Source organism: Enhydra lutris, unplaced genomic scaffold (genome assembly GCF_002288905.1).
Source record: "Enhydra lutris kenyoni isolate GAN:26980312 unplaced genomic scaffold, ASM228890v2 scaffoldscaffold26, whole genome shotgun sequence".
Taxonomy (NCBI): domain Eukaryota; kingdom Metazoa; phylum Chordata; class Mammalia; order Carnivora; family Mustelidae; genus Enhydra; species Enhydra lutris.
The window spans coordinates 6,854,374-6,873,145 of NW_019154110.1; the positions used below are offsets into that span (position 1 = coordinate 6,854,374).

At 40.3% G+C, this 18,772-nt stretch overlaps 1 protein-coding gene across 8 annotated transcripts in view; it reads left to right on the plus strand.

The window, feature by feature from the left end:
- The window catches only part of LOC111151308 (ras homolog family member T1), a 63,110-nt gene that overhangs the window by 25,985 nt on the left and 18,353 nt on the right, over positions 1-18,772 (plus strand). For all 8 annotated transcript variants that reach the window (XM_022509205.1, XM_022509204.1, XM_022509207.1 and 5 more), the window contains 10 exons: positions 2,794-2,902; positions 3,216-3,317; positions 9,353-9,451; positions 9,987-10,095; positions 10,862-10,982; positions 13,405-13,489; positions 13,840-13,985; positions 15,173-15,273; positions 17,341-17,471; positions 18,124-18,207. In XM_022509205.1, the coding sequence (XP_022364913.1) occupies positions 2,794-2,902; positions 3,216-3,317; positions 9,353-9,451; positions 9,987-10,095; positions 10,862-10,982; positions 13,405-13,489; positions 13,840-13,985; positions 15,173-15,273; positions 17,341-17,471; positions 18,124-18,207 (1,087 nt within the window). The remainder of the gene's footprint in view (positions 1-2,793; positions 2,903-3,215; positions 3,318-9,352; positions 9,452-9,986; positions 10,096-10,861; positions 10,983-13,404; positions 13,490-13,839; positions 13,986-15,172; positions 15,274-17,340; positions 17,472-18,123; positions 18,208-18,772) is intronic.

Here is an 18,772-nt window from a genome sequence, read left to right on the forward strand (position 1 = left end):
TCTGTATGTATACACACTCATACTCCTACATTCATCCTGTGGTTATGGAAATACAAATCATTTTTTGCTGAGAAGGAAGAACCTTCATTTAACAAACATCTATTTAGTAAAATACCATTAGCCAGATATTAATGATTCTGAAGATTAAAAAACTAATGAGACATGATTCATGCTCTACTATTACAAAGGCCCATTTAAAGAGATCGGGTTATGAAGGCACTTCAGCATCAGCTTTGGGTATAGATGCAGTCAACCCACGTGGCTTAACTTGGGAAATTATAGAAGATCTCCCCCTATTTCCTGTAACATTCCTATTTGACTTGCTTCCTAAGAGACTCACATATCATACGTATAGATTCTACTAACTTCAAAGAATTTTTGTTCCTCTAGGGAATATCTATGAATTTTTTTCATTATTCCTCGTAACTAGCAGTCACAGTGGTTCTTTTTTTTTTTTTAAGATTTTATTTATTTATTTGACAGAGAGAGAGATCACAAGTAGGCAGAGAGGCAGGCGGGGTCGGGGGGAAGCAGGCTCCCCACTGAGCAGAGAGCCCGATTCGGGGTTCCATCCCAGGACCCTGGGATCATGACCTGAGCTGAAGGCAGAGGCTTTAACCCACTGAGCCACCCAGGCGCCCGTCACAGTGGTTCTTAATCAGGGATGCCCATCACTGTCAGCTGAAGTGCTTTCAAAGAATATAGGTGCCTTTTCCCCACCCCTGGAGTTTTAGAATCTGTAAGTTTGGAGTAGAGCTTGGACATACGTATTTTTTGAAGCTCCATAAATTATTTCTGTACACCTTTAATTGCAAACCACTACATTTTTGGAGACCCTCCTGTCTTTATTAGGAATGTATATTTGGGTTATATAATGGGCCAGTCCTTTTACCCATAACCATGCTGGGGGGTGGGGGCACATAAATAAATGCACTTAAGAATTTCTCTTGCTCTCCGGAGTTCCAGCAAGATGATTTGCTTTTTCTCCAAGCTCTCTTGCAGGATGTACAAATAACAGTTCCCTACTAGACTAGCTCTCTTTGATAATCCCCGTTTAGATTTCTGATAGGCCTGTCAGACACAAAATCCTTAATTCCCTGCCTACTCCCCACTGTCCCCCTCGCCCCCGAATCAGTCTTTTGTGACTCAGGAGATCTACTTATTTTGTCCAGCCAAAAACCTATATATTTTTCTTGGTTTCTGCCTTGCCCTCAATCTCCATATCTAATCTACCACTTGTTCCTATCAGTTCTGCTTCTAAAATTGATCTCCAGGGGCACCTGGGTGGCTCAGTCTGTTGAGCCTCTGCCTTCAGCTCAGGTCATGATCCTGGGATCCTGGGATCAAGCCCTGCATTAGGCAGGGTTAGCAGAGAGCCTGTGTCTCCTTCTCTCTCTGCCTGCTGCTCTCCATGCTTGTGCTCACTCTCTCTGTCTCAAATAAATAAGATCTTTAAAAAATATATATATATACACCTCAAATCTGAATACTTTCTCTCCATCTTCACTGTCCTAATCCGCTACCACATTTTAAAAAGCTTTTTATTATTGAAAAAAATTCAGACACATACAAAAGTAGAGAAGATTGTCTAATGATTCCCTCTGTATCTGTCACCGGCGTCAACAGTTGTCACTTCATGGCCAGTCTTGTTTCATTTCTTACTCCTCCCATTAGGATCGTTTTGAACAAATCATATTGTCAGTATTTCAATCTGTATCTCCAAAAGGCAACATATGACTCGTTTTAAAATGTTGATCAGGGGCACCTGGGTGGCTCAGTGGGTTAAGTCTCTACCTTCAGCTCAGGTCATGATTTCAGGGTCCTAGGATCGAGTTCCGCATCGGGCTCTCTGCTAAGCAGGGAGCCTGCTTCCCCCTCTCTCTCTGCCTGCCTCTCTACCTACTTGTGATCTCTCTCTCTGTCAAATAAATAAATAAAATGTTTAAAAAAAAAATAAAATGTTGATCAGATCATATTTGCGTCCCTATTCCTAATTCTTCACTGGCTTCCTGTTTTACACTTACAATAAAATGCACACTCCCTACTGCAGCTTGTGTGTCTGGCCTTTGCTCTGCTTTCCAGCCCCTTTACATACCTCTTTCCCTTTGCTTAGTACTCTCCACCCTCTTATAGTTTTCTGTTCTTTGGACTCACCAGGGTGTGTTTTCAGTTTGAGCCCTTTGTGTACACTGTCCCTTCTTGCATAGCTCTTTCCTTCCTCTTCACAGGGCCCATTCCGTCTCATCCTCTATTCCTTGGCTCAGATGCCACCTTGTCAGAGAGATTTTCTCCTGATTGCCATATAATTAGCCCCCTCCCATGACTATTCCATATCCCCCTATTTACTTTCTTCATTGCACTTAAGGAATTGGAAAGTGTATTGTTTATTTGCTTATTGTCCATTTTCTGATTTTTCACTATTAGAATGGGCAGGGACCTTGTCTGTCTTGCTTCATGCTTAGAACAGTACCTGGCTTATAAGAAATACTCAGTAGGGGTGCCTGGTGGCTCAGTCAGAAGAGCATATGACTCTTAATCTTGGGGTCGTGAGTTCAAGCCCCAGGTCAGGTGTAGAGATTACTAAAGAAAATAAATTCCAAAATTTTTTTAAAAAGTACTTAGTAAATATTTGTTGAACATGAACATGCTGTCTAGGGGACTGGAACTGACTACAGTAGCAGGTTCATGTTGGGGGATTAAGTGAAGTTAATTAGAATGGTTATTATACACTTTAAAATAGATATTTTAGGTCTTCTGCTTTCCTTATTATTGCAATATATCCTGCTTTTTCAGACTGCCTTTGATTTTGGTTGGGAACAAATCTGATCTGGTAGAATACAGTAGTATGGAGACCATCCTTCCCATTATGAACCAGTACACAGAAATTGAAACCTGTGTGGAGGTATGCCTTACCATTTGATTTAGAAATGTACTGCTGATGAATTCTCACTAAACTGTGGTTTAAAATAGGATGTGAGAAGGTGTGGGATGGAATACATTTCCTGCTGTTTGTGAAGTCATGTAAACCAAATACAAAAGAGAATCCAGAATTGGCTTCTGAGTCGTTTGTAGACATTAATACTGTGATTTCAACAAAGAAAAGTTTTTCTCTTTCTTCAAGCAATCTTGTTATTACCTTATATCGATAGTTTAAAAATTGTTTTTAGCTCCTGTCATTGCTTTCAGAATATAACATTTTAAACTTTTTTTTTCAGTGTTCAGCAAAAAACCTGAAGAACATATCAGAGCTCTTTTATTATGCGCAGAAAGCTGTTCTTCATCCTACAGGGCCCCTGTACTGCCCAGAGGAGAAGGAGGTAAACCCCTGCTCCCCAGGCTGTGGTAGTAGGGGCTGGAATATGTAGGTAGTAACTCTAGTAGTGATTTTTAGTAACTCTTGAGTATTCTTCTAAACTGCTGAAATTTAAATTTATTGTCTGTTAAACAATTAGGGGACTCCTGGGGGGCTCAGTTGGTTGAGCATCTGCCTTCGGCTTTGGTCATGATCACGGGGTCCTGGGATTGAGCCCTATATCGGGTTCCTTGCTTGGCGAGGAACCTTCCTTTTCCCTCTGCCTGCTCTGCATACTGTTCCCCCTGCGTGTGCTCTCTCTGACAAATGAATGAATACAATCTTTAAAAAAAAAAAAAAAAAAAGCCCTTATCTTTAAAAAAAAAAAAAATCCAAAAACAATTTTTCTAGATATTTCAAAGACATTCATGTTAAATACTGTGAATAGTATTCCAGGTCAAATAGTATTTCAGGAAATGCAATTAAAACAAACAGCAGCGGGGGGCGCCTGGGTGGCTTAGTGGGTTAAAGCCTCTGCCTTCTGCTCAGGTCATGATCTCAGGGTCCTGGGATCAAGCCCTGAATCAGGCTCTCTGCTCAGCAGGGAGCCTGCTACCCCCGACCCCTGCCTGCCTCTCTGCCTACTTGTATCTCTCTCTCTCTCTCTGTCAGATAAATAAATAAATAGATAAATCTTTAAAAACAAATAGCAAAGTCTGAAGATTTACCTAATAGCCTACTTATTTTGCTAGTGTAAAGTTCACAGACTTAAAAACACACGAATGAAAACCTTGTGTAGGGGCGCCTGGGTTGCTCAGTGGATTAAAGACTCTGCCTTCGGCTCAGGTCATGATCCCAGGGTCCTGGGATTGAGCCCTGCGTCAGGCTCTCTGCTCAGCAGGGAGCCTGCCTCTCTGCCTACTTGTGATCTCTCTCTGTCAAATGAATGAATAAAATCTTAAAAAAAAAAAAAAAAAAGAGAGAGAGAAAACCTTGTGTAATCAATTTACACGGGTACAGCATGTAACACAATTTGAATAATCCTTTCTGTTTCATAGCTAAAAAACAGTAATATCTAAAATTTAGCAATATTTGCTATAGACTTTTGTCTTTTTTTTTTTAATATTTTATTTATTTATTTGACAGACAGAGATCACAACTAGGCAGAAAGGCAGGCAGAGAGAGAGGAAGGGAAGCAGGCTCCCCGCTGAGCGGAGAGCCCGAAGCGGGGCTCAATCCCAGGACCCTGGGTTCATGACCTGAGCCGAAGGCAGAGGCTTCAACCCACTGAGCCACCCAGGCGCCCCATAGACTTTTGTCTTTTTAAAAGAACTTATGTATTTGTTTTTTAATTCCAGTATAATTAATGTACAGTGATGTATTAGTTTCAAATATACAATACAGTGATTCAGAAGTTCTTTATGTTACTCCGTACTCATCATAGTAAATGTAGCCTTGGGGTACCTGGGTGGCGTCAGTTAAGCCTCTGCCTTTGGCTTGGGTGATGATCCCTGGGTCCTGGAATTGAGCCCTGCATCCGGCTCCCTGCTCATCGGGGATTCTGCTTCTCCCTGCCCCTCTGCCACTCCCCCTGCTTGTGCTCTCACATGCTCTCTCTATCTCTGTCATATAAATAAATAAAATATTTTAAAATGAATGGTTGAATGAATGAACCCTTAATCCCCTTCACCTATTTGCCATAGACTTTTTTTTTTTTAAGATTTATTTATTTATTTGAGAGACACAGAGAGAGAGACCGTGCATGGGTGTGCACTCACTCCCAAGCTGGGGAGAGGGGCAGAGGGAGAGGAGAGAGAGAATCCTCAAGCAGACTCCACACTAAGCAGAGAGCCTGATGCGGGGCTCAGTCCCAGGACCCTGAGATCATGACCTGAGCTGAAGGCAGAGGCTTAACCCACTGAGCCACCCAGGCGCCCCTGAATTACCTTCTTGTTGAGTTTTTAAAAAATAAAAGTTGCACATTTTTTCCAGGGAAAGTTTATAGTATTGGTGAGTGGCTGCCAGGTTTTGGCTTATGGACCAAATTGGCCTGCCACCTGTTTTTGTACAGCCTGTGAGCTTAGAATTTATTTACTACACGTTTTTCACTGTTTGGGAAAAAAAATCTGAAGAAATAATATTTTGTTATATGGGAAAATTCGATGACTTTCCAGTTTCATCGTTCATGAATAACATTTTCCTGTGACACGGCCATACTTGTCCTTTTCTGTTTGTCTGTGACTGCTTTCGTGCTGCAAAGGCACCAGTAGCTGCAGCAGAGCCCTCGTGTGGTGTGCTCCCCTCCCCCTGCTGTGTGCGCACCGCTGAGCGCGCCGACGCCATTATGACTTAACGGCATGAGTACCGTGGGCACCGGCACCTGAGCATCTTAGTGTTTTATCATCTGTGCATTACCTACGTGCCAGAGCAAAGCAGACAGATTTTCCGAGCTCAAACTCCAGTTCTCGCATCGTTTTTTGTTGTTATTGTTTTTTAAAGATTTTATTTATTCGACAGAGAGAGAGATCAAAAGTAGGCAGAGAGGCAGGCAGAGAGAGGGAGAAGCAGGCTTCCCGCAGAGCAGAGAGCCCAATGCGGGGCTCGATCCCAGGACCCTGAGATCATGACCTGAGCTGAAGGCAGAGGCTTAACCCGCTGAGCCACCCAGGCGCCCCTCGAATTGTTTTTGTTGGGGAACCTTGATGCAAATGCAAAGGAGATTTCCATGTTTGTAACCCATTTGACTGTGCACTTGAGCTTCCACCCAACCTTCAGTCGGAACTGATTAGTCTGTAGTGGAATGACGTGCTAAGAGGAAAATATCAAGAAAATAATCTAATTTTGTAAGTGCCTTCAAAGCAGTTAATGTGCTCCATTAAAATGCTCTGTTTATGGATATGTGTCAGTATTGGCCATATGGATCTACAAAATGATTTTCAAAGATGAAATATGTGAAATCTCATTGCAGATCAGCATTAACAGACGAACATCCTCAGTCTTCATGATGGAGAACACTAACTGAACCCTAATTAAACAAAACGTTACTCCTCCAAAAAGAATTCTGTTTTTCTTAGTAGTAGACCTGTATAGCAAATATATACTCCGTTATTGTTACATTTTGAATTCTGTCAGTAAAAACTTGATGGAAATTTGATTCTCTTTTGCTATATAAGATATAAATACCTACATGAGGGGCGCCTGGGTGGCTCAGTGGGTTGAGGCCTCTGCCTTTGGCTCGGGTCATGGCCCCAGGGTCCTGGCATGGAGCCCCATGTCCAGCTCTCTGCTTAGCGGGGAGCCTGCTTCCCCTTCTCTCTCTCTGCCTGCCTCTCTGCCTACTTGTGACCTCTGTCAAATAAATAAATAAAATCTTTTTTAAAAAAATGATAAATAAATACCTACATGATATTCTTGATTTTGCCTATTGGCCCCCAAAGCCTAAAGTACTTGCTGTGTGGCTCTTCACAGAAAAAGTGCTGACCCCGGTATGAGTAATTAATCTGAGTTATCCTTTAATCTGACCCTGATTTACTTTTCCTTAATCCTGGTTTACTGTTCCATAATTGGAGTGCTTCCTAGTTTACTCTTAGTCCAGTATTTCCCTAATTTGCCTCATAATAGTTACTAGGCACACTTGTTAAAAACACCAATTCCATTCTGATTCAGCCAGGTACATTATCTTATGCTCAAGGAAATTTGGGAAAGTCTCATACTATGCAGATTTACCTGAGTCCTTGGCCTAGGTAAATTAAATCCCCTCTATTGGTTTGTTCTCAGTGCTTTAATTGCTACTTTTTTCCTAGGCCTATTATTAGCTCTCCTAATCTGCTTATCGTCCCTGCTCCTTCCCTAGACCGAGACTAAAACTTTTGCCACCATCTGTTACTTGTTTCTTAGGGGGACCTGCCTGAGGTAAAATGTGTAACTTTTACCTTGTGTGTAACTAAGACTAAACCTTGTCTTAGACAAGTATAAACTTTGTGTCTAAGCTTATACCAGAAACATTTTTGTAGACAACAATAATAAACTCTTTTTTTTTTTTTTTTTTGTCCTAAGTAAACTCTATACCCAGCATGGGGCTGGAAGTCATGACCCTGAGATCAAGAGCTGTACCCTCCTCCAGCTGAGCCAGCCAGGTGCCCCAACAATAGACTTTTAGCACAGGGGGCAGGTGGGTGGCTCGATAGGGTGAGCCTCCTACTCTTGATTTCAGCTCTGGGTTGTGAGATCTAGCCCTGGTCCAGCTCTGAGCTCAGCACAGAGCCTCCTTAAGATTCTCTCTCTCCCTCTGCCCCTCCACCCCAGGTCGTGGGCTCACACGTGTGTACATGCTCTCTCTCTCTCAAAAATAAATAAATGTAAACAGAAAAACCTTTTAACACAGATTTGAGGTGGAATCATTAAAAAAAATAATATTAAAGATTAAAGCCTGATGATTAATTCAAAATTAATTCCAGTGATGATGGACTCTGTATGGCCCATGGAGTCCTCTGCTTACCTAATAATGAAAAAGATGTGACTTGTATGATAATGTTTATTGTGTGAGGGTTTCAACTACTCATATGCAAAATGAATTTTTTATTACTGTTAAATTTTTTACAGCCTTGTTGAGATATAATTTTTTTTTTTGAAGATTTTATTTATTTATTTGTCAGAGAGAGAGAGCGTGCACAAGCAGGCAGAGTGGCAGGAAGAGGCAGAGAGAGAAGCAGGCTTCCTGCTGAGCAAGGAGCCAATGTGGGACTCGATCCTAGGATATTAGGATCATGACCCGAGCCGAAGGCAGTGGCTTAACCCACTGAGCCACCCAGGCACACTGAGATAGAATTCTTAATACATTTTAAACATAGTAAATTTTGGTGTTATATTTTAAAGTAGTTACTATTTAAATACCTTATTGAGCCAATAGCTTAGACCACTTTAGTTTCTTTTTTTTTTTCAATTTAATTTAAGATTTTATTTACTTTTTTTTTTTTTACTTTTTTTTAATTTTTATTTAAGATTTTATTTACTTGTCAGAGAAAGAGCACAAGCAGGGGGAGCGGCAGGCAGAAGGAGGAGCAGGCTCCCTGCTCAGCAAGGAGTGTAGTGAAGGACTGGATCCCAGGATGCTGGGATCATGACCTGAGCCGAAGGCAGGCACTTAATCGACTGAGCTACCCAGGCGTCCTAGACGACTTTAGCTTCTGATGCATTTCAAACTTTAATGAAAATTGCATCATTTCATTTTTCTTCAAATTACCTTTTTTTTTTTTAAGGATTTTATTTATTTATTTGACAGAGAGAGAGAGATCACAAGTAGGCAGAGAGGCAGGCAGAGAGGGTGGGGGAAGCAGACTCCCTGCTGAGCAGAGAGCCTGATGCAGGGCTTGATCCCAGGACCCTGAGATCATGACCTGAACTAAAGGCAGAGGCCTAACCCTCTGAGCCACCCAGGCGCCCCAGGATATCATCTTTATTAATTTTGAATATCTAATATTTGGATCCCATTTATAGAAGTTATATCTTACCATTCTTTAAGTAAAAAATCACCCATAAAAAAAAAATCACCCATAATTGTAGACTTTCTAGCTTATGGCTCATTTAATAAATACTCTTTTGTCTTTTTTTAAGAAAAAAAAAATAGAGATTTTATTTATTTATTTGACAGAGAAAGAGAACAAGCAGGGGGACCGGGAGAGGGAGAAGCAGGCTCTCTATTGAGCAGAGAGCCCTATGCGGGGCTCAATCCCAGGACCCTGGGATCATGACCTGAGCCAAAAGCAGATGCTTAATGACTGAGCCACCCAGGCACCTCTCAGAATTCTTCTTTTTTTTTTTTTAATATTTTATTTATTTATTTGACACAGAGAGAGAGATCACAAGTAGGCAGAGAGAGAGGGGAAAGCAGGGGCTCGATCCCAGGACCCTGAGATCATGACCTGAGCTGAAGGCAGAGGCTTAACCCACTGAGCCACCCAGGCGCCCCAGAATTATTCTTAACATTATTTACGAAAGCCATATTTTGAATTCCCAACTATCTTGATTAACATAATTGTTTCTTTTCTCAATGATGTATAGATGAAACCAGCCTGTATAAAAGCCCTTACCCGCATATTTAAAATATCTGATCAAGATAATGATGGTACTCTCAATGATGCCGAACTCAACTTCTTCCAGGTAGCCCTCTTCTTCAGGCATTTCTATATCTTGGGGGGTTTCTTGTTGAGAAAAGTTCTAACAATATTATTAGCTTAAACAGTGTTATGTTGATAAGCATGTCTCTTTCATGTAAAACTGTCTTTCCCATCAAGCTAGTTAAATCTTCACCTGGGGTATAAAACTCTCTTACGCACAGGAATTGAGGGGACTCTTTGACCGTGTGTCATTTCATGGGATACAGTGGATGCATTAAAGATGACTTGAAGTTTGAACTCCGAGTTATCTTTTCTTTCTTGGTTTTGTATAACATGGGTACACAAAGAGCTCTGTGTTTTAGAAATGCTATGGAGAGAGTAGGGAAAGTTTCTTTCCTTCTACATATGACATGTTTTAAATAAATAATGCAAAGCAGAGATGATCCTATTCTAATTTAGAATTTGGTTTGTTGTTGTTATTACAACGGATTTAGTGTTGTTTTGTAGAATAATGTTTTGTATTATGTGTGGTTTTAATGCTGTTTTGTTTTTAAATTTATTTTTATGTTTTTTACTAGAGAATTTGTTTCAATACTCCATTAGCTCCCCAGGCTCTGGAAGATGTCAAGAATGTAGTCCGAAAACATATAAGTGATGGTGTGGCTGATAGTGGATTGACATTGAAAGGTGAGTGGATGGTGTTTTCCCGCCTTTTAACTTGATGTTTTCAAACTTCGGCATAAGGTGAAGGTCTTAGCATTATGTATACTTTAAGAGGAAATATTAGTATTTACTGATAGGCTTAAGATCTGACTTGGTTATTAAGAGTTAGAAGAGATAAGCCATTGATGGAGATAATTATCCTTACTGTCAGCATAAATTAGAGGTGGGGAAATTGCTAGATCTTAGGGAATGCAGAGGTCCATTTGAGGGGCTGAGATTTCTGGGACAAATTTATCTTAAAATTCTTACTATGTAAAAGCATCCTTTAAGTATAAATTATTTTCAAGGCAGACATTTTGTCTACCAGTCACATTTACCAAGTACAGAATGTTCCTTGTAGAACATACTGTAGCGCCACAGTGAAATAAGAGATGAAATTGAAAAGCACTGTTTTCCATTATAGAAATGAGTTCAAAAATCTTTAAAACAACTTCATTTATTTTTATCATGTAACTTTGGGAATGTCAGTGTATTCCTTGGGATGCATTTTTGGCCCTTTTATCCATTGCTCTCTCTTGCTGACTTGGGTGTATATGGGAAAGGATTCTGAAGTCAGCTCTGTTTCATTGAAAGATTTATGAACTTTGCTTTGATTTGACCTTTGGTGTGCAAAGCTGTATGCCTATGTTCATGATTCTAGCTCTTGCCATTACATGTTACACGCTTTTCTCCCTTGTGACTTTGTACCCTTATTCACATCTCCTGTACTTACTGATTTATTTTATTTCAGGTTTTCTTTTTTTACATACACTTTTTATCCAGAGAGGGAGACATGAAACTACTTGGACTGTGCTTCGACGATTTGGTTATGACGATGATCTGGATTTGACACCCGAGTATTTATTCCCCTTGTATGTACCTTTGGCTTTCTAATTGAGTTTGCCTGCCAAGTATTTTTAAAATTTTATTTAGCGCACAGTTTAGGTAGGCTTTGAGCTACTCAGAACTAATTTAGACTTATAGAGAGTTTTATAGCAGGATTTGTCAACCTTGGCACTATTGACGTTTTGGACCAGACAGTTCTTTGATGTAGAGTCTGCCCTGTGTCTTATAGGATGTTTAGCACGTCCTTAGTTGCCAGTAACACCTCCTCCCCCAGCTCTGACAACTGAACATGTCCAATGTCTCTAGAAGTTGCCAAATGTTCCTTCAGGAATGAAATCATCCCCAGTTGAGAGCCCCTGATTTATAGCATGGCATAAATTTTTCCTCCTCTTCTCATGGGGAATAAGAGTATCTTTTTTTACTCATCTTACTGAGGAAGGAGATGACAAATGCTGGACAGACTTGCATTTGGAGTCAAGACGTCAAGAGTATATTGGTTCACTTCTTTCCCTTAGTCCTTTTCCTCTGTAAGTCTTACAGCCTTTTCTTAGCTCTGGACGAAAGAAGTTAATATTTCCTAAATAGCCTGTTAAGGAGTTTTGTGGTTCTGTTTGTGGTTATTTTCTTCTGAGAATGCTGTGTGTCAGTTGTGTTTGTTTAAAACGGACCCGGTGTCACCTGAAACAGGAGACTGCTTTGCTGTGTATTGCTTGTCCCGTACCCTAGGGAGGGAAGCTTTTCAGGAAAGTGACATCGCCATATCTGGCCTTTTGGGTCTTCAGCCCTTCTTCTCTACTTTCCCTTGGCACATTGTCTTCATATTGTCCCTTTTTCTTTTAGCATAGCACCCCTAGCTGTCTATGTAAGGGTTCAGAAAGACTCTTGTTTTTTCATTTATCATCATCGTGGTGAAAGCAATGTTCTTTCTGGTCCATGAATCAGGTCTAAGTTGAAACTTCTCTTGTTGGTTACTAAATCTTGGCTCAAGGAATTTCCCAAAGTTTTGAGCAAAAAGTGTATTGAATGAATGAATTTGTCCCAGGACCTTTGTCAGGTTTTCTTTTCTGTGCCATTAACATGGATAGGTAAATTCTACAGGAAGTTGCTCATTACTTTCTTAAGTAAGACAGTAAGAATACTCCAGTAAGAAAACTTGCTTAGGGCTTTGTGGCTCACACTAACAATTCTCAGTTTCTTTATGCTGTCTGCCTTTCATTTTCTATAGAATAGCCTCGTAGAGCTACCACTTGAATCTCTCTAGCCTTATTAAACTGTCTCCTTCTGTCCTTCATACTGCTACTAGATTAGTAGATACATAAATACAGATTTGCCCATGTCACTTCCCATAGAGCCAGGATAAAGCTCAGGCTTCTTAACATGTTAAACAAGGTCATTCATGATCTGCTCTGCTCATGCTTCACTTCCTGCCTTCATTCTAGAAGTAAATACTACTACTAAACTGCTTACAGTCTACCAATCATCTGTTGTTTTGGACTCCAGGCTTTTGCCCAGGGATTCTCACTTTTCCCCTCTCTCTCTCCCAACCTAATTATTGCCTTTTATCCTTCAAGTCTGCAAGTCAGGTGATAGTGTCTCTGACACCTTCCCACCCCCATGCCAGAGATGTCCCTTTCCGTGCGGGCCCCTGTAGCGTCCTTGTTACCCATATCCACCACTTGCCTCATTCTGTTGCAGTAGTGAGATTGTCTGTGGTCCGTCTCCTACTTAAATGTGGTTCCCTAGGGGTAGGGAGCCGGTCTTGTTTTTGTGTACTAGGGACACTAGCTTTGTGCACTAACTCAGTGCCTTTGATTGAACTGAACTTAGGATGGGTCAAAGGACAAATCAGGCAGAAATAACCTCTTTCCATCATTCTCAGCTCATTATAATGTTGACATAAGCCATAGTTAGGACTTACAGTTTGTTTACAAGAAGAGCAAACCCATTACAGGGTAATCGGTGTTACTTGTAAAATTTTTATTTCAACCTGCCCTTCAGAAATTTAAGAAAACTTCATATGTCAGGTCAGAATGAGTGTTACTGCCGCTCTTGTGAGAATGGCCATTCTGCCCCATTGACTTTCCCTGGGAAGGTCTAAATGGCTTCAGCAAAGGTATTTTATAGATGCTATCATCCCACAAAAAAAGACTTGTTGCAGTTTTATATTTGTTTCTTTCTTTCTTTTTTTTTTTTTTTTAATTTATTTGACAGACAGAGATCACAAGTAGGCAGAGAGGCAGGCAGAGAGAGAGGGGGAAGCAGGCTCCCTGCTGAGCAGAGAGCCCAATGCAGGGCTCGATCCCAGGACCCTGGGATCATGACCCGAGCCGAAGGCAGAGGCTTTAACCCACTGAGCCACCCAGGCGCCCCTTTATATTTGTTTCTTAAATTAAATTTTAATACTTGGTTAATGATTTATTTTACTCTTAAACTTTCTTTTGTCAATAGGCTAAAAATACCTCCTGATTGTACTACTGAATTAAATCATCATGCATATTTGTTTCTGCAGAGCACCTTTGACAAGCACGATTTGGTAAGCTTTTAGCCACAGTTTGCCATGATTGTAATAATATTTTTTTGGTAAATGATTTGACTGTTCCCTGAGCTAGGGGATGCTCATGTCACATAGACAAAAATTGCTCAAACTTCTTAAGCTAGAGTAGCAAAAGTTCTGTTTATTTTATTATTTTCTCAAGATGAAAAAATCTAGTTTCTGATGGATTTTTATATAGGTTTTCTTAATACGTGAGAGGAATTTTCTTCAGAAAATGTAAAATTTCATTTGTTTTTAGAAGCGTAGCTTTACTAGGCTGGGGGCTCTGTGTGTGGGAATTATTCTCTTAGATATCTAAACATTTTGTATACTTCTTTGTGTATCCTCAGGATAGAGACTGTGCTTTGTCACCTGATGAGCTTAAAGATTTGTTTAAAGTTTTCCCTTACATACCGTGGGGGCCAGATGTGAATAACACAGTTTGTACAAATGAAAGAGGCTGGATAACTTACCAGGGATTTCTTTCCCAGTGGACGTGAGTACAGAGCTCACCTGTTTTCCTTTAGTTACAGCCAGTTTAAAATTATGATGTGTCATATTCATCATTCTGTAAGTTGGTTAGGTCTTACCGAATGCTTCAGTCATAACTGCCTGTGGGCAGGATTTATCGTGCTGCTGCTGTGTCTACGGTGAACTTTAGATGTTCTGTCAATGTATCAGGAAGCTTGTGTTTGCTTTTGGATGATGTACAGGGAAACAGTAATAAGTCTCTCATCAAAACTGAACTAGATTTTAATGCTTTTTTGATTGAAGGAGTTGGAAACCTCATTGCTATTACACAGTTCTTACACTTCCAGAATATGGGGAGAGCATGTTTTACTTGATGCTGAACACTTGAGGGGTTTTTTGGTGGTGGTTTGTTTTTACTGCTCTTCTTTTTTTTTTTTTTTTAATTTTTATTTATTTATTTGACAGACAGAGATCACAAGTAGGCAGAGAGGCAGGCAGAGAGAGAGAGAGGAGGAAGCGGGCTCCCCGCTGAGCAGAGAGCCCGATGCGGGGCTCGATCTCAGGACCGTGAGATCACGACCTGGGCCGAAGGCAGAGACTTAATCCACTGAGCCACCCGGGCACCCCTTTACTGCTCTTCTTAATGGGGGTTCCTCTACGGTCTACTCACAGCGTAGTTGGCATTGCATCCAGGGCACTAAGGACATCCTCTGGTCGCCCGTGATGATATCACTACTTAAGCCTTGGTGAGACTAACTTTCCCAGCACCAGGGACTGTTCCTTTTTCATGTCACAAGAAGGCTTAACTAATTTCAAGTGCCTTTCAGTTATTTTTACGCCTTTTGCAAACCTTTTCAGATTGAATTATCAGGTCTGCAACCCACCAGTATTTGCAGTACGCTGTGTCTCTTGGGAAGTGGCCAGTATAAAATATCCTTACTGTAGATTTTACCAGCATCTCATTGCTCATCTCTGCATAGGTATAGGAATCCCACTCTACCCCTGCCGGTCTTGCATCCCCTCCCTCTCTTCTCTTCCTGAAAAATGGCGGTGTAGGGAAACCCATGGTTGGGCACATGGGAAATTAAAAGAAGTGTGACAGAAATTATCTGGGTCTGGTGGTAAGATTATTTGAGCTGTTGGTATTTTTTTTTTTTTTCCTATAAATGGTCTTTAGGAACTTTTCACATGTCCACCTCCTCCCTTTCTTAGGCTCACGACCTACTTAGACGTCCAGCGATGCCTGGAGTATTTGGGCTATCTAGGCTATTCTATATTGACAGAGCAAGAGTCTCAGGCTTCTGCCATTACAGGTAAGTATCGGGATAGTACGCAGTTCATGCTAAGAAACATTTTTTAAATATTCCGGGTTCGTGTGTGAAAAGGGTGAAAATAAACTCCTCTTCATTAGTCTTCCATGATTGTCCTCTGTTCTCTCAGTCATTTGGTCATTTCTTTTGAGTTCAGAGCCTTGATTTTACTGTTAATCAAGAAAGAAAGAGTATGGGCACCTGGGTAGCTCAGTTGGTTAAGTGTCTGTCTTCAGCTCAGGTCATGATCCCAGAGTCCTGGGATCGAACCCCGAGTCAGGCTCCCTGCTCAGCAGAGGGTCTGCTTCCTCTTCTGTCCCTCACCCCTCTCTCATTCTTTCTCTCTCATATAAATAAATAAAATATTTTATAAAAAATACTTAAAAAAAAAAAAGAAAAGAAAGAGAAGAGGTTTTACTTCTAGCTTACCCCTGAGGACACTCCACTGATGAACATCAGGGAGGGCTATGGGCATTAAATGTATTTTAATGTGCCAGTTTATCTTGTCTTTTCATTTTCTTTAGACATTAAAAACAATACCTATTAACACATAATCCCAATACTGAACTAATTGTGTATCTTTTGGTTTTGTAACCATTTTCTACATTAGGAAATCTTTCCCAGACTTTATAATTCTTGTTAGGCAGTGTGCTCCACTTAAAGAATACCCATAGGTATGGAAATAACAAATTAGGGGATGGATTGTTTCAAGATTTTCTTATATCCCAGTTGGTAGGGGGAAATGCCATATCTTACAGGAGGTCCTAGCATAAGAAGACAATCATTTTTTTTCTTTTTAAGATTTTGTTTATTTAAGAGAGAGCAAGAGAGAGAGAGAGAGCATGAGCAGGGGGGCAGGCAGAGGGAGAGGGAGAAGCAGACTCCTCACTGAGCAGGGAGCCCGATGCAGGGGTCGATCCCAGGACCCTGGGACCATGACCTGAGCTGAAGGCAGATGCTTAACCCACTGAGTCACCCAGGCACCCCAAAGACAATCACCGACAGAGCAAGTATCCTTTAAAGTAGTTAACCCATTAGACAGTATTTAATTCAGCACCAAAGAGCAAGAAACGAATTCCTAGCTAGCATGAGGTTCTTTCACTCTCACAAAATATTGTGGCCATCTTGCTCTGTCAATAAGTATAGTTTTATGTATCTTTTTTTTTTTTAAAGACTTTATTTATTTGACAGACAGAGATCACAAGTAGGCAGAGAGGCAGGCAGAGAGAGGAGGAAGCAGGCTCCCCGCTGAGCAGAAAGCCTGATGCGGAACTCAATCCCAGGACCCTGGGATCATGATCTGAGCCGAAGGCAGAGGCTTTAACCCACTGAGCCACCTAGGCGCCCTAGTTTTATGTATCTTTAATGTTCAGTAGTGTGTCATCATAAGGATGTTATGTAACTTATTTAACTGTCCCATGATTGTTGTATGTTTTTTATCATTTTCAGTTTTTGGCTACCGTAAATAGTGCCTCTGGTGAGTTTTGTTATAGTTGAATTTTGGGGTACAGCTTAAGGAGGTCTCTTTACCTCTGGAAGAGAGGTGCCCTTGCTCTGCTGTTGGGAGCATTGTTTTCTGTTGTGCCTCTTTTACAGATTTACATTTGAAAGCCAGTGAACCCGAGTGCATATCCCTTATCCATTTACAAATTCAAGAGTGTGCAGATTAGAGATAGCATCTTTTAATTTATAATTTATTGTGACAGTTATTTATTACAGAAGAAAGTAGATGGGACATAACGTTGGCTATGTTCACTGTAATTTTCATTCATTTTTAGGATATAATTTTGCTTATGAAAGTGTGCTACTTATTTCGTGATGAATAAATGTCATTTGGTTACCAGAAGTTGTCTTTACAGCCAGCTTTCCGAAGTACATCTTTTCTACCAAGTGAAGCCCTCCCGTATATTTAGTGCTTGGTTTCACATACAGCATGGCTCTTGCGCAGTGTGTCTGTTTATTCATCATACACTTCATAAAAATGAGAAATCCCGTATACTATTTCGCAGAAAGTGAAATGGAGGTGCAGCGAGTCTCAATGGTATATGATTATTTTTTCTTTCTTCTTAGTAACAAGAGATAAAAAGATAGACCTTCAGAAAAAACAGACTCAAAGAAATGTGTTCAGATGTAATGTAATTGGGATGAAAAACTGTGGGAAGAGTGGCGTTCTTCAGGCTCTTCTTGGAAGAAACTTAATGGTGAGAATTCTCAGATAATAGAGCTTTATCCAACAGATTTGTATAGTCACGAGTTTATATGAGTTTTTCATAGCCACTAAGTCTTGTAGATGATGGCTGGAGCTCAGCGGCCTGTGTATATTAGTGAAGGGCAATCTGAGGGTAACAACGATCCTGTTGAACTGCCTTTGTCTTCGTTTCGTTGGTGTGAGCTGTCATTTGCCTTTTTTCCTCAGCAGTATTTAGGCGGGCGTTGAATGAGTACATATGTGGAAGCACCTGCCATGGCGCTTGGCATGAAGCAAAGTATAGTAAATATTTCCGATTGAGTCCTGTATCTATTTCTGGATGTGTCTCCAGATGGGTCTCATGTCAGACCAAATCATAGTGTAAGAATTGCTAGCAGGTAGCTCTATACTACACGTTCAGTAATGTAGTTTCCTTCCTTTTCAGCTGCTCCTTTACTTTATGCAGAACAAATGCATCTTTTGTCTTAGACCTCAAGAACTAAGAAACAATCAATGTCCCCTTTGTACTGATAAATAATACATAGTGTAGGGAAGAATGCCCTTTTATTTATAACACACCCATACATACATGCAGAGTGGGTGTTGATGAAGACTCGGTACTGTAATTTCTTACTGTAAATATTGAGACTTTTGGTTGTTTTCAGAGGCAGAAGAAGATTCGCGATGATCATAAGTCCTACTATGCGATCAACACTGTTTATGTATATGGACAAGAGAAATACTTGTTGGTAAGAAATTCTCTGGCATATAAAGATTACTAATTGTTAGGTATATTTTTATATGACTCTTTGAAAACATAATTGCATTTAATATAATGGCTGTATGTAGAACTTGTGTGTTTTTTTTTTCTTTCACCTGGTTTATTCATTGGAATTAATTTTAATTCCCCTGATGGGTGTGGTGATCACATGGGCGTAGATATAAGTGAAAGTTAATCTATTCGTTTGCTTAATTGTGTATTATACACAATAGAAAGTAAAAACAACAACAAAAAAACCTTCTCTTTCCTCTTTCTTCCACTTTTCTTTAAAAAAATTTTTTTTTCCTCTACTGTTGACTGGAAATTAATATGAAAACCTCACTGCAGGTGCCTGGTAGTTTGTCTATACTCTGAATCGAATTTCATCTATTTAGCAGAGAGGAGTATAGTTACCAAATGTGTTAGTCTAGAAACATGGATGAAAGAAGTGTATGACTGAAAAGACACTCTGAAATACAGTAGAAAGAGATTATGTCTTCTTCTTGGATCCAGTCACAGTTTGATTCGAACCCTGATCCACCACTGATTAGCTG